This window comes from Phyllostomus discolor, chromosome 6, assembly GCF_004126475.2.
Source record: "Phyllostomus discolor isolate MPI-MPIP mPhyDis1 chromosome 6, mPhyDis1.pri.v3, whole genome shotgun sequence".
NCBI classification, from domain to species: Eukaryota; Metazoa; Chordata; class Mammalia; order Chiroptera; family Phyllostomidae; genus Phyllostomus; species Phyllostomus discolor.
Genome location: NC_040908.2, coordinates 110,646,360 through 110,661,471, shown reverse-complemented (window position 1 = coordinate 110,661,471; position 15,112 = coordinate 110,646,360). Strand labels below are relative to the sequence as shown.

Sequence of the window (15,112 nt, the reverse complement as noted above, 5' to 3'; positions counted from 1 at the left end):
TCTGTTAGAAATCTGAATCTGTTAGGAATATATCTTCCAATATAGTCCCAAAAGTGGGATAGCTGGGTCAAAAGGCAATTGTATTTTTAGTTTTTTGAGGAAATTCCATACTGCTTCCCACAGTGGCCACACCAGTCTGCATTCCCACCAACAGTGCACTAGGGTTCCCTTTTCTCCACATCCTCACCAGTATTTGTTGTTTGCTGATTTATTGATAATAGTCAACCTGACAGGTGTGAGATGATATCTCACCCTTAAAAGTCCAGACTCACAACTAGAGAACAAGTTCCTTGAGGTCAGGGCCAATGCAAAATATATTTTTTTAAACTTAAGTGTTTCCTAGTGAATGTGTCTAGCACAGAGTCTAATACAGCAATTTAGACAATTAATATTTTTTAAATGTTTTATTGTTGTTCAATTGCAGTTGTCCCCATTTTCCCCCATTACTCTCCCCTGCCCCTCCTCCCATATTCAATCACCCCCTACCACTGTCTTTGTCCATGGGTCCTTTGTACATTTTCCTTGAATTGACCCTTTCCGTTCTTTCCTCCATTATTCCCCTCATCCCACCCCTCTGGTCTGTTAGTTTGTTCTTTATTTCTATGTCTCTGGTTATATTTTGCTTGCTTGTTTATTTTGTTTATTAGGTTCCACTTATAGGTGACATCATATGGTATTTGTCTTTCATCACCTGGCTTATTTCACTTAGCATAATGCTCTCCAGTTCTATCCATGCTGTTGCAAAGGGCAGGAGCTCCTTCTTTCTTTCTGCTGCATAGTATTCCATTGTGTAAATGTACCAAAGATTTTTAATCCACTCATTTACTGATGGGTGCTTAGGCTGTTTCCAGCACTTGACTATTTTAAATAACATTGCTATGAACATTGGGGTGCACAGGTTCTTTTGAACTGGTATTTCATTATTCTTAGGGTATAATCCTAGTGGTGGAATTGCTGGGTCAAAAGGCTGTTCCATCTTCAATTTTTCTGAGGAAATTCCATACTGTGGTCCACAGTGGCTGCACCAGTCTGCATTCCCACCAACAGTGTACTAGTGTTCCCTTTTCTCCATAACATTGCCAACACTTATTGTTTATTGATTTGTTTATGATGGCTATTCTGACTGGTGTGAAGCGGTATCTCACTGCAATTTTTATCTGCACTTTTCTGGTGACTAGTGATGCTCAGCATCCTTTCATTTTCATATGTCTCTGGGCCCTCTATATGTCCTCCTTGGAAAACTGTCTGTTCGGGTCCTTTGACCACTTTTTAATTGGATTGTTTGTCTTCCTGAAGTGGAGTCGTATGAGGTCTTTATATATTTTGGAGATCAAACCCTTGTCTGAGGTATCATTGCCAAATATATTTTCCCATACAGTTGGTTCCCTTTTCACCTTGTTGATGTTTTCTTTAGCTATGCAGGTCTTTTATTTGATATAGCACCATTTGTTTATTCTTTCCTTTATATTCGTTGCTCTAGGGGACATGTCGGTGAAAATATTGCTGTGTGGAACACTTGAAATTTTCCTGCCTATGTTCTCCTCTAGGAGTTTTATTGTGTCATGACTTATATTTAAATCTTTCATCCATCTTGAGTTTATTTTTGTGTATGGTGTAAGTTGGTGGTCAAGTTTCTTTCTTTCTTTCTTTTTGTGCATGTAGCTCTCCAGATCTCCCAATACCATTTGCTGAACAGGCTATTTTTACTCCATTTTATGCTTGTGCCCCTTTGTTGAATACTAATTGACCATAGAGACATGGGTTTATTTCTAGACAATTAATATTTAAGTAAAAGAATTAATGGATGAGTGAGTCATTCCATCACCTGTCACTTGAACTATGTATTTATTCTAAGAATACAGCTAGCTGTCATAGGAAGATTCAGATGGCCCTTGCTAAAAATAGAGAGTGAATGTTAGGATAGTTGTGCTTGGGAAAAATTGCTCTAAGCCAAAATAACATAACTAAAATTTTCAACAAATTATTGATAGATTGGGGGGGGGGGCGCAATTCTATGTGCTGGAGAAAAGGCAATAAACAGAAGACAAATATCTTTGCCTTCATGAAGCTTTGATTTTATTGAGAGGTAAAACCAGCATTTAATTCTTGTAAAAATCCCAGTTTAGAGGAAGAAACTGGGATATATAGAGGAGCTAAATAATCTCCCCAAAGTCACAAAACCAATTAGTGGTAGAACCTGGATTCAAACTCAAACTGTCTGACCATAAATTGCTTGCTCTTAACAACTAGGTCATAATGTCTCTCTGATAGAGAGTGGTAAGTGCTATAACAAACACAAAGGAAGGAATGGTAACAGGGAGTGCTGAGCAAGTGAGAAGGTATTTTAAATAGAATGCTGTAGGAATCACTGAAAGGTGACAATAAAGACTTGAAAGAGGTGACTCCCCCACACCATGCAGATATCTGGAGAAATAACATTTCAGGCCAAAGACAAAGCAAGTGCAAAGATTTAGACTCTATGTGTTTGAGAAGCAGTAAGGAGGCTAGGAAAGCTGGACAGGAATGAATGAGGAGTAGGAGGATTTGGATCAGAGATAACTGGGGTCACACAAGGTAGGTCTCTGTAAGCCATGGTAAGGAGTTTGGCTTTTACTCTGAGTGGGAAGATACTGGGAGGTTTTGACAAAGTAGTGACATGCTATATTTTATGTTCTACCAAAAATGTTCAAGACCTTACCTCTGTGAAGGTTTCTAGATTGCATATACACTGTTTGAAAATAGGGCAGTAGAAAACCAATCATTTAAAATTACATTAAATATGATGTAGCATCTTAGTATATGCTATTAAAGTCCAATCTCATATTTCATCATTCCTGGCTTATGTTACAGCAAAAAAACAAAACATATATAAATACTACCACACAGCAAAAAAATTAAAGAACTACTAAGTTGGATTGAACAGGAAGATGTGCATCATTTTTTACAACTATCTTTTAGAAGCAAACTTTTCATATGGAACTTTTTACAAGGCACAAACTTCCAGTTATAAGATAAATAAATACTGGGTATGCAGTGTACATGGTGACTATAGTTAGCATTGCTTTATGGTGTGTATGGAGGTTTTTAAGAGAGCAAATCCCAAAAGTTTTTCGCACAAGGGAAAAATATTTCTTCCTTTCTTACTTTTTGTAGTTATATGAAAGGATGATGTGACTACTGTGATAATCATTTCACAACATATGTAAGTGGAATCATGCTGTATACCTTCAACTTACACAGTGCTGTATGTCACCTGTATCTCAATAAAATGGCAGGGGGTAGATTTTTGAGACGTGTGCTTCACTTTATTTTTTCCTGTTTTCTTAGAATCTGATTTAGGGATTTCTATCTACTATCCTCTTTACCTCCTAACAAATTTTCCTGTAGCAAGCCAGAAATTAGTATTCAAGTTTAGGATATCTGCTACATTAAAGCAGCAAATCTTTCTGTATCTGTTGCCAAAGGATAGAGTGACTTATTAACAATGGGTTTTACTTAGAGATCATCTTTACGCTAATCATTCTACATTTGAGTTGCTGTACTAGAGACCTCCAGAACTTCCAAGGAATATAAGAACAGAAAGCAGAGACACCTATTTTTGGTTTTCAATTTAAAAGCTATAGTTCTGGTATAAGAATGGAAAGATTTACTAGAATATGCAAGCCAAATGGAACATGTTTCTCACCAATTACAGAGTATACTCCATCTCTCGCTGACAAAAATCTCACGTTAAATAATAAGAAAAAGATGTAGACAACGAGAAAAAGGAAGTTTTTATGAGAATCACTTCACTTGCATCCTTCTCCCAACCCTAAATCTTTAAAGAAGTTCCCTAACACAATAGAGCACCTTAATCCTTTAAGGCAGAAATAATCATAAAGGAATATTCAGATAGAAGATACTGAGCAGCCTCACAAACTCCCATTGTATCCCAAAAAGAGTAGAAAGGAGACAAATGCTTATTTTGCTACTAGCTCTTACCCATCTGGACAGTAGACATACAGAAGAATACTTTTTAAGAAGCTTTGTGGTTGGAATGAGGAGGAAGAACATATGGTAGAGTAGAACTTGCAGCTAGAGACCCGGTAAAAATGCATGCTTCTCAGCTGCAAATATCAACATAAGAGCAATGGCTCCTGAAGATTAGAAAGGAAATGCCCCAATAGGAATGGTCTTGTAATGGAAGCTCATTGATGACCATGATGCTTCTCTATATATCTCCCCCTCCAACCTCATTCAACCCATTAATAGTCACTGAGGCACTGTCCTCAGCACAATGATGGACAATATTACACAATGTATCTGTTTTCAGTGAGATGCTGTGCAGGATATAGGTAATCAGGGAATTTCTTCTGAGGGGTAAAAAAAAACAATGGTGTAGGGAAAATGAGGGAATGATTAAGAGTAGAACAAAAATGCTTTGAGAAAACCCAAGTGACTAAAATTATGCTTTTGCCTCTTGAAAGGTTCAAAGTTTAATAGTAAGATCTTTTTGGTTTACAGAAAAATAAAACTAAAATTTCTATTTAGCATGATAGTTCTTAAGATGCCCCTGTCCCAGGCATCTAGACACTCAGTGTATAAGAGTGCCTTTTCTTGTGCAGCCTTCTACTGGGGGTGACAGACACTTCCTTGGCATTAAAATATCACTGAAATCTTGCAGCCAGACACCATTTGATACCTACATGTTTTGAAAACACCAAATCCAATGATTATTTGCCCTGAATTTTCATTCTTATGCTACCATGATTTGTCTTTACATTGACAATATAATTCAAGAAATTGAACTGACTCTACTAACAACAACCAAAAAAAAAAATAGAGAACACCAAGTTAAAACCTGAACCCATAAAATAAAGCCATTATTTCAACCACTAATCTTAACTTTTGCCTCATACAAATAAAGTACAGTTGTAACTCTATACTTCCTGTTGCATTTTCCAGCATTATCAAAGATTTTTTTAAAACTATGAATGTCTTAATAAAAATTTTTAAATAAATGTACTAGCATAATATAACCCATTAGAAAGTGATATCCCAGTGGTACATCCATAGCCTTAAGTGTTTTTGAAACTTCTGTTTCTAGAGCTAATATACCAGTCACATAAGAATATCATTTGTCATTGCTTCAGAGGATAAAATACTTACATCCTTTGCCAGCTTTGACTACCTGAGGCACACCAGTTTCTTCTGCATTTAAGTTGGCATCCTGGGGAGACACAGCTAAGAGACCAGAAAAACAGAAACAGAATGGGATAGGCAAGGAGCCCAGAGGCCAGAATGAAGTTGGAAACTAGAGAATGCTTACAGGGACTTCTTTCTTATTCAACATTTCTTGAACCTATTATGTGATGAACACTTTGGCGGATACAGAGGAATCAGAGATAAGGAAGATTTACAATTGCTGCTATTAAAGAGCTTACATGCCCTTCCCAGCTGTTTTAAATAAACTTAGTCTGCTCAAAAGAAGGGACGCAGGTGAGAATTTAAAAACTTACAAACATTTGCACTACATTGTTTGAATCTACCCAGGCTGTTGTTCCTTATTGTAAGTTTTTCTAATTATGAACTACATTTTGGCTCCATTTCTCAATACTGTTCTTCACATAGACCATTTTAGCAACAACTTAATTTGAACTCAATTTTCAAACTTTGACTATGGAAAGCCAACCCCTGCAGGACAAGATCCTCCATTGTCCTGACTCAGTACGCTGAGATCCAAGTAAAAGATACTTTTCTCCTGGGCCCACTATCATCTTCAACAAAGACCTGCTAGACTGACTCTTTGCCTCATATAGCCCATTAAGGAAGAGCAATCAGACTATCTTCAGCAGCACATAATCGGCTTTAGTGTGCATTCATGCTCTGATGTTTTTTGGACATAAATGGCTAATGTTTAAATCACCATAGGCTGAGGTCCTCTTAAGCAAGAGATTTTAAGATGCATAATACAGAGTTTCTTAAAACATTAACATCACATGTAGGAAACCCCACATTACATTAACTCTCTTTCACTTATCCTGATTCTGACATTGAAAAATAAATGGCTAGCATCCTGTGTGGATTTTTTTCATCACTCATCCTCATATTGCTGGCATCTGTTCATAAACCAATTAAATTTTCTGGCAAGACAGAAGAGCAGCAACACCTATTGCTGGAATGGATGTGAGGTCAAATTGCACCAACATGCATTGACAGTGGAAATGTGAAAGGTGAAATCAGTCTGGCAACACTTATTCAGATTAAGTATGCATACCCTTGGAGCCAATAATGCCACCCTGAGAATCTATTCTATAGAATAAAAGTGTCAGTAAATTAGGATGTACATGCAATTAGCAGATTGCAGCATTAATCATAATGGCAGAAGACTAGAAACAGTAAATTCCTATCTAGAAAAGAATGAATAAATTATGATATACCCACACTATAATATTACACATCCATCAGAAGGACAAATCAAAGCTATACCAGACAATCTGAAGAAAGCTTCATGTAATAGGAACATTTTTTGAGAAACAATTACTTTTCACAATTCTGTGTGTATGTATATATATCTCCCATATACATGTATATAGTTTATACATGAAAACACATTATATGAATTTGAGTGCAGAAGGATTAAACATGTTAAGTTGTTGAGATGAGTTGCCTTGTACGTGAGGAAGGCAGAACTAATGCAGCATAAGCAGAAAGTGAGTAAAAGAGGAGATAGGCAAAAATGGAAGAGTTAAAAACAATAGAACTGCCTTGAGAATAAAAAGTATACACTTGATTATTTGTGTAAAATGAGATATATGTGTGGGACTATGCATGTAGAAATTGCCTAAAAACACTTTTTAAAAATTCTGAAATGTCCTTAATTAAATTACAGCAGGCCATATGGGATCAAGAGACAAGGGAAGCCCATCAGTTAACAGTCATAAACCAAAACCAACAAAAACTGCTCACATTCCTGAATGTATGTTGCCACGTTGAATCAATACCCAGATAGCTACCTAGGAAAATCAGCCAACCACCAGATACCACCACAGTTTGCTTATACTGGCACATTCTGGGTTGCTGCCCACAACCAATCCAGATGTATCAAACACAGTTTCCTTACGGACTATTTGCTTATCCCACAACTTTCTGTGCTTCACATTTCCCCGTCAACCCCCTTATTTACAGCCAATATAAATTCTTTCAAAACAACTTGTACCTCTTTTCCCCAAACTCATTGTATGAAAGAGCTCCATCAACTCCCCGACAGTGGGCATGTCTGTCTTCTCCATCCAGCCCTGCTGGCTCAGGCTGCACGCCTCAGGGCCTGGCCATTTTCTGGCCAGCATGTGTCTCAATAAACCATTTCATTCAGAATAACATTAACATTAAGCTATAACTACATTTCTAGCATTAGTATTGCCATTTGTTAACAATGCATATTATTCTTTGCTGGCATACGTCATACTATTAATCATATTTTGCTGTGTAGAATGTATACTTTTTTGCCCAAATTTTTGAAGGAAAAATAAGAATGTGCATTATATATGGGTATAATGCTTATACCCATGGTTATACACCATGGGTATAATAATCCTGTGTATGATGTGCACTGAATGTGGATACACGTTACACCCAGCAAACTATGGTATTTAGTTCTTTCAGAAGCCTCAGTTATATACCTCTGTAGACTTTTGGAGGTTATCATGGCATGAAGCAAGAAAGGATGTCTTCTCCCACTTCTGTACAACTTGATTGGCTTCTTCTATTTTCTGCTCACAACTTTTTTGAGAATTCAGCAATGTCACCTCATAAAATTCTTGAATATCTGTGAAGAAAATGTAAGGGAAGAATCAAAATGTCATGTAGCACCTCATAAATATCTTGTGCATGCATGTGTATGTGGAAAATTATGCCGATTAAAATGAGTATGTAAATATGTATCCCAAAGAAAAATAATAAAAATAGAGGAAATCCTGAAAATTGCATTTTTGTCTGCATGAGAAGTCTTATAGCAGCTTTATTCACAGCTGCACAAAGTGGAAACAACCAAGATGGCTTTCAATTGTTGAGTGGATAAACAAAATGGTAAATCCATATGACTGACTACTATTTAGCAATAAGAAGGAAAGAGCTATCAAGCCATGCAAAATATGAATGAGTCTTAAATGTATATTGCTAAGTTAAAAGGCTACATTTTTCATTGTACAATTCCATTTTTACAATATTTTGGAAAAAACAAAACTACAGACAGTACAATAATCAGTGATTGCTAGAGGTTCTGGGTCAGGAGAGGAAGATTGACTAGGTAAAGCACAGGGTGATAAAAATAATCTGTAATTATACTCAATGGTGAACACCTAGCATGAAGCATTTGTTAAAACCTATAGAACTTTATAGCACAAAGAGGAAACCTTAATGTAGGCTTTTTTTAAAAATTATTTAGGAGGTCAGGGAATTCCAGGGAAGATGAAATGAAGAATGCAACAAAAGAAGCTAACCATATTACAAATGCAGAATGCTAGTGTATAGTTTCTTTGTCTTTGTTTTTACAGACTCCACTCACTTTCAGGCCATCAGCTTTTTCTCCTACTGCCTTCAGCAACGTATGAGATGCAATAGGGCACAGGTGGCAAACACAAGGCCCATGGGCCAAATCCGGCCCTCCACCTTGTTTTAACTGGCCCAGCACCTTGCTTCTACCCAACGGCAGCGCCAAGCTCCTTGCCCATAGTTAAGGAGTAGTTACATGTATACAGTCCTAAAATTACATTTGGCCCTTTTGAAGGCAACTGCAAGGCTGATGTGGCCCCCGGTGAAAATGAGTTTGACACCCCTGCAATAGGGAAAACAGTGTGGGATACATTGGAATGCTCTCTACTATTTTTTCAACCTTTCTATAAGCATTAAAACTACTCTGAAATAAGTAGGTTATTTTTAATTGTCTTTTTAAAAGACGTTGCATAATCACTGTTACAAACCTGCCCAAATAACCCCCAAAATGAATGCTTTCCTAAATCCATCTTCAGGTTTACGATGTAAATGGATTAAAAATATATGAAATGTGATTTTGAGGACATCTGCTTCTGACACTATGGCTAAATGCCCTGAAGATTAATGAGGCACTGGATTGGACAGGATGCATGCTTTGAAGCATTACCGATGCTGCAGCAGATGGTGTAAGTCTCTGAGACAAATCTTACACACACACACACACACACACCCTGAGCTGAGATCAGCATAGCTAGGAAATTGAAGTAATAGTAGTGTGAACAGACAAAAGGGATGGAATTGTTCTAAGGGCAGGTACCAATGGCAAAACAGCTATCAGCATAATGGACCTTATACCAGTAAGTAGAAGTAAGGAAGCAAGCCCTTGAACTTTCACATTGAGTTGAGATCCCCAAGGGATGCTGAAGTAATTCTGTGTCAGTGGCTTCCCACTGGCTACTGGCAGCAGCAAAAGAAAATGTTTTCTAAAGTAAATCTTAAGGCTGAAGGATGCTCATTGATTAGGAATGAGGAATGAGCTCACAATCAAAGATCATCAACCAAAAAAACAAGACGTCTTTATGTGGATAAAATTCAGCAGGAACAACAACTTTAGGTTAAGTGACCAGTTATTGTTACATTTCAAATTTTCTGACATACGGTATAGAACTATGTAAAATGTTAAAGAAGTGATGGACACGATCACAAAGATAAGCAAAAACAAGAATGTAGTAAGGATAAACAGGCAGAATGGGGGAAAGAAATGTAACTTCTAAAAATAAGAAATATAATTCTTGAAAATAGTCAAATTTCAAGATTTCTTTACATCAATTTTAAGGATATAAATACTGTTTACTAAGCAACATTCTCAAATTGGAAAATTTTGAAATATTAGGTATATAAATTATTTAGAAATAGAAGCACATTTATCATACTTATTTTAAGGATGCATACTAAGTTATACCCTGAAACATAATAAATAGCGGTGACTTGATCACATTTAGAAAAATGCACTTGGACAGCATTTTGCTATTAAATTTGAAAATCTTCATTAACTTACAACCCCAAATCTGATGAAGTGCTCAGTCTATTTAACTCCGCCTACTTATTCTCCCTGCCTAAGCAACTTCTAGAGAGGAAGAAGGTAATCTTAATTAAGTCAAAGATTACTTCAATATGAAGACAATTCTCTGACCAATGTTAAAGTTTACTTCTGGTTAGTTAGCATTATTATTATTTTTTTATTGTTCAAGTACAGTTGTCTCCATTTTCCCCCCAGTGCTCACCCCACCACAGTCATCCCCACCTCCCACCCTCAATCCTACATGCCTTTGGCTTTGGCTGTGTGTCCTTACACATCCTTGACAACCCTTCCCCCTTTCCCCCCCATTTTCCCTTGCTACCTCCCCTCTGGTTACTGTCAGCTTGTTCTTAATTTCAATGTCTCTGGTTATAGTTTGCTTGCTTGTTTGAGATGCTTAGAAAGCAATGAGCAGATATATGGCAGGCATTCACTTATAGGTGAGACCTAATCAGCATTATTTTTTAATGCCTGACATATATCTGTTCATCACTTTCCAAGCATCTTCTTTTGATGCCCTCTCACATCCCCACCACCACAAAAATCAGCGCTTTCTGTCCATTTCTACTGCCAGAGCTCCAGAGGCCCTCAGTATCTCTTGTGCAACCTCTCCCCCACACCCAGATGGCATTTCGACACATAGAAACCCTACTTTTCCTTCAGTGCCTAGTCTCAGCACTGTCTTCCTAAAAAGAATATTTGGAGTCACAGATCTAAGTATGAAATGTCATCATCATGGAATTATTCTTACTAAAACTCAGTTCAGTTGAGTAGGACATGTGTGAGAGTAAGAACACCCACACTGTTACCATGAAAAAGGAAAAAATGTTTGTGTAGGGAGTTATGGGGGGAGATGGGCAATGCTGCTTCTTTCCTCCTAGTCCCACAAAGTATCACTCATATCTATTTAAGAGTTACTTCTGTTCTACTTCACATGAGAAGCTGGTGTTCTCCTAACTACCCTCCATTCAACATTTCAATTCAGTAAGTAATTTTGAAGTACCAGACAAGGCCCTTAAAAATGAGTAAATTGTCCTAGCTTTCCATGTATTCTCTACTATCTAGCATCATTTTTTATATTTAGTTAGCACAATGGATGCTTGCTAATTTTAGTTTATTTGCATTCTCTATTGAATACTCAAATAGAAGAAAAATCATTAGCAAAGTCAAATCTCTTCACACTCAACCTGCATATTATTTGGACTATGTTTTTATGTGTTCTTGCTTTGGCCACACTGCTAGCACTTTTTATTTTGCACCTTCCTCCCTCACATGAAAAAGTTTTGCTACCTCTGAGCATATATTCAAAATAAACTCTTTAACTTCTTAGACATACCCATTTTGACCTCACAAATGTTTTTTTAAATACTTTATAAATTATTGTCAAATTTACAGATGAGTGCTTCTCAAACTCCAATGTACACATGAATCTAAATCACCTGGGGATCTTGTTAAAATGCAAATTATAATTAAGGTCAGGAGCAGGACCTGAGTCTCTGCAGTTCTAACAGGCTCTCAAGTGATGTCAATGATCCACCAGCAACACCGAACCTAAGAAATAACGCCTCTGAAGATAGAACCTAAGGCTTTATACTCCCATTTCAAACATCCTCTCCTGAGTTCTTACAGTCCTCTTTATCTTCAGAGTAAGGGTGGGGTGAAAAAATCCCAGTAAGAGAAGCAAATTGCCAGCAGAAGTCTTCCCATTGACTGAACAATAATAATAACTACAATGTTATTGGCTAAACTTATTCAGATTCAGTTAGCTGGAAACTCAATTAAAAGGAGCTATATTTCACTATTTGCCTTAGACACATTAAAACAGAAAAAAAATCAGCTTCTCAGTGATGTCTGAGACAGTCCTTATTCAGTCCAATCTCTCTCTTTTATTTTAATCTACATTGTAAAGATGAGACCTGGCCTTCATAATGATGATTCTGACACATCTGGGTCTTCAAATGTCACAGAGCATGATAAAGGGAACCCATAATAAGTAGAAGTGTCTCTTTAAGCACAGCCATAAAAACTCATATACTCAAAATACTTCATCTGCTTCCAAGCAGGGGCAACATGACATGCCGTGCTATTTCAATGTGGCGCTATTTCCTCAAAAGACCCTTCGAGTTCCTCTGAGAGATATGCCTTTCAGCATCTGAGAAATTTTTTTGATATCCTCAGAAGTGGTGAATCATTTTTCATTTGATTAAGATTTGATTTTTTTTAAATGACCAGAATTCATCAAACAAATTGTGAATATGGTGAGTGACGGAAAAATGGTATCCTTTTACATGACTTGAATTAAATTTTAAAAATGTGACTCAAGTCATGAAATGCTTTTCTTGTATGACTCACAAATTGACCTGCAATTATCTACTTAACAACAATAAAACAAAAAAGTATCCAGAGTGCAGAATGCTTAACATATTTGTACACATTTTTATCCATTAACTCACCGGCTGGAATAGAAGTGACTGAGGAAAGGCTCTTCTCGCTTCCTCCCATGCCAGCCTTCATGTTGTTAAGGACAGTATGATGGGGAGTCACCTCTCCCCACTGCAAATCAGAAACATCTTTGGAGCGTACTCCTGATAGTTCACGTGTGTGTGGTGGGGCGGGGCGGGGGGGCAGTGGGAATTGTGGCTAAAACTCACCAAAGCTGTTTAAACCCTCAGCTGATTCACTGAAATCAACTGAGAGTTTTTATCTTACAACCTCAATAAAGAAATGGTAATCTTTGTCAGTGAGCCTTCTTGTAAAACATATGCCTTATGTTTCTTCTAGCACCTCTTGTTCTCTGTAAAGTTTCCCACACCACATACCTGATTATGAATTCACCTGAACAGTGTAACACAGTTTTCTTGAAATATTTAAAGCTGTTACACAGTACAGTTTTTGTATTCCATTAGCCTTTCTTGAACACCTGTTTCTGTTTGGTGAGCCAGATAAGTGCTCATATCCAACTTCCTTACACTGCATCCAAATTCCATTCTTTACCTTTTGCAAAGCAAAAACAAAAATCATTGCCCTGGTCCATTTGAGTCCGACTACTAACCACTGATGCACAGAAACAGAACCCCCAATAAAAATGTTAGCAGTATAGCAAGTATCCTAATCTTAGACCTCCAGCCCATACCAGTTTCTTTTCTTTTTTAGTTTCCTCACTTTATTATTATTTTTTTGTTTTTAATACATTTTATTGATTATGCTATTATAGTTGTCCTATTTTCCCCCCTCACTCCCCTCCACCCTGCACACCCCTCCCACCCACATTCCCCCTCTTTAGTTCACATCCATGTGTCATACATATAAGTTTTTTAGCTTCTACATTTCTCATACTATTTTTACCCTCCCCTGTCTATTTTCTACCTACCATCTATGCTACTTATTCTCTGTAACTTTTCCCCCTCTCTCCTCCTCCCACTCCCCTGTTGCTAACCTTCTATGTGATCTCCATTTCTGTGGTTCTGTTCCTGTTCTAGTTGCTTACATTTTTTTTTAGGTTCAGTTGTTAATAGCTGTGAGATTGTTGTCTTTTTACTGTTCATATTTTTTACCTTCTTTTTCTTAGATAAGTCCCTTTAACATTTCATATAATAAGGTCTTGGTGATGATGAACTCTTTTAACTTGACCTTATCTGAGAAGCACTTTATCTGTCCTTCCATTCTAAATGAAAGCTTTGCTGGATAGAGCAATCTGGGGTGTAGGTCCCTGCCTTTCATGATTTGGAATACTTCATTCCAGCCCCTTCTTGCCTGTAAGGACTCTTTTGAGAAATCAGCTGAGAGTCTGATGGGAACTCCTTTGTAGGTAACTGTCCTTATCTCTTGCTGCTTCTAGGATTCTCTCCTTCATTTTTACCTTGGCTAATGTAATTATAATGTGCCTTGGTGTGTTCCTCTTTGAGTCCAAATTCTTTGGGACTCTCTGAGCTTCCTGGACTTCCTGGAAGTCTATTTCCTTTGCCGGATTGGAGAAGTTCTCCTTTATTATTTGTTCAAATAAGTTTTCCACTTGTTGCTCTTCCTCTTCTCCTTCTGGTGCCCCTATAATTCATATGTTGGATCATTTAAAGATGTCCTGGAGGTTCCTAAGCCTCTCATTTTTTTGAATTCCTATTCTTCATTCTTTTCTGATTGAATGTTTCTTTCTTTCTTCTGGTCCATCCCATTTATTTGAGTCCCAGTTTCCTTCCCATCACTATTGGTTGCCTGTACATTTTCCTTTATTTCACTTAGTGTAGCCTTCATTTTTTTCATCTAATTTGCAACCAAATTCAAGCAATTCTGTGAGCATACTGATTACCAGTGTTTTGAACTGTGCATCTGATAAGTTGGCTACCTCTTCATCACTTAGTTGTATTTTTTCTGGAGCTTTGATCTGTTCTTTCATTTGGGCCATTCTTTTTGCCTTGATGTACCTGTTATATAGTGAGGGGCTGAGCCTTAAGTGTTCACCCATGTGGGGTAACCCACATCACTGGGTTGTTATGCTATATGTGAGGAAGGGGTCTGACAGTGAACAATGGCAGCCAGACCAGTTTCTTAAAGGATGCTACCTGGGACTAGAAGGATGAAGTTGAATATGAGGATGGGTTATAGTTAAATGTGGATGAAAAGAAAATATAAATTAAACTTCACAGCCAAGAATAGAGAGTGAAAGCAAGGTTAGTGGTAGGTACAAATCAAGTATCAAATTAGAGAACAAAAGAGGCTAAACCAAAGCAGGGATTAGTGGGAAACCCAGAGTCCAAGTATGAATATGTGACCAGACCTAATAAGTATTGAAAAGTGAAGACAAGAGAATGAGGAAATGCTTATACACAAAAGTTTCAAGCAAATTTCCACAATGTCTGATATGATTAGGCTTCTTCTATGCTTGGATAAAGCACAAAGAGGAAGAAGGGAGGAGGGAAAAAAAGAAAGGGAGGTAGGGGAAGAAAAGGAGGAAACAGAGGATGCAGAAAGGAAAGGAGAGAGGGAGGTGAAAAGGGATGAGGGAGAAAATCTTGTTTTCAAAACACTTTCCTCTAGTAGAAGGAACCAGGGCTTTTTGGAGGAAGG

General features: G+C 37.3%; 1 protein-coding gene across 9 annotated transcripts in view; it reads right to left on the bottom strand.

The window, feature by feature from the left end:
• DLG2 (discs large MAGUK scaffold protein 2) overlaps positions 1-15,112 on the bottom strand; it is a 1,904,207-nt gene that overhangs the window by 1,649,915 nt on the left and 239,180 nt on the right. For 7 of the 9 annotated variants that reach the window (XM_036030125.1, XM_036030122.1, XM_036030121.1 and 4 more), the window contains one exon: positions 7,662-7,807. In XM_036030125.1, the coding sequence (XP_035886018.1) occupies positions 7,662-7,807 (146 nt within the window). Of the gene's footprint in view, positions 1-7,661; positions 7,808-11,967; positions 11,973-15,112 lie in introns of all 9 variants that reach the window. The other 2 variants (XM_036030135.1, XM_036030129.1) reach the window with 1 other exon arrangement.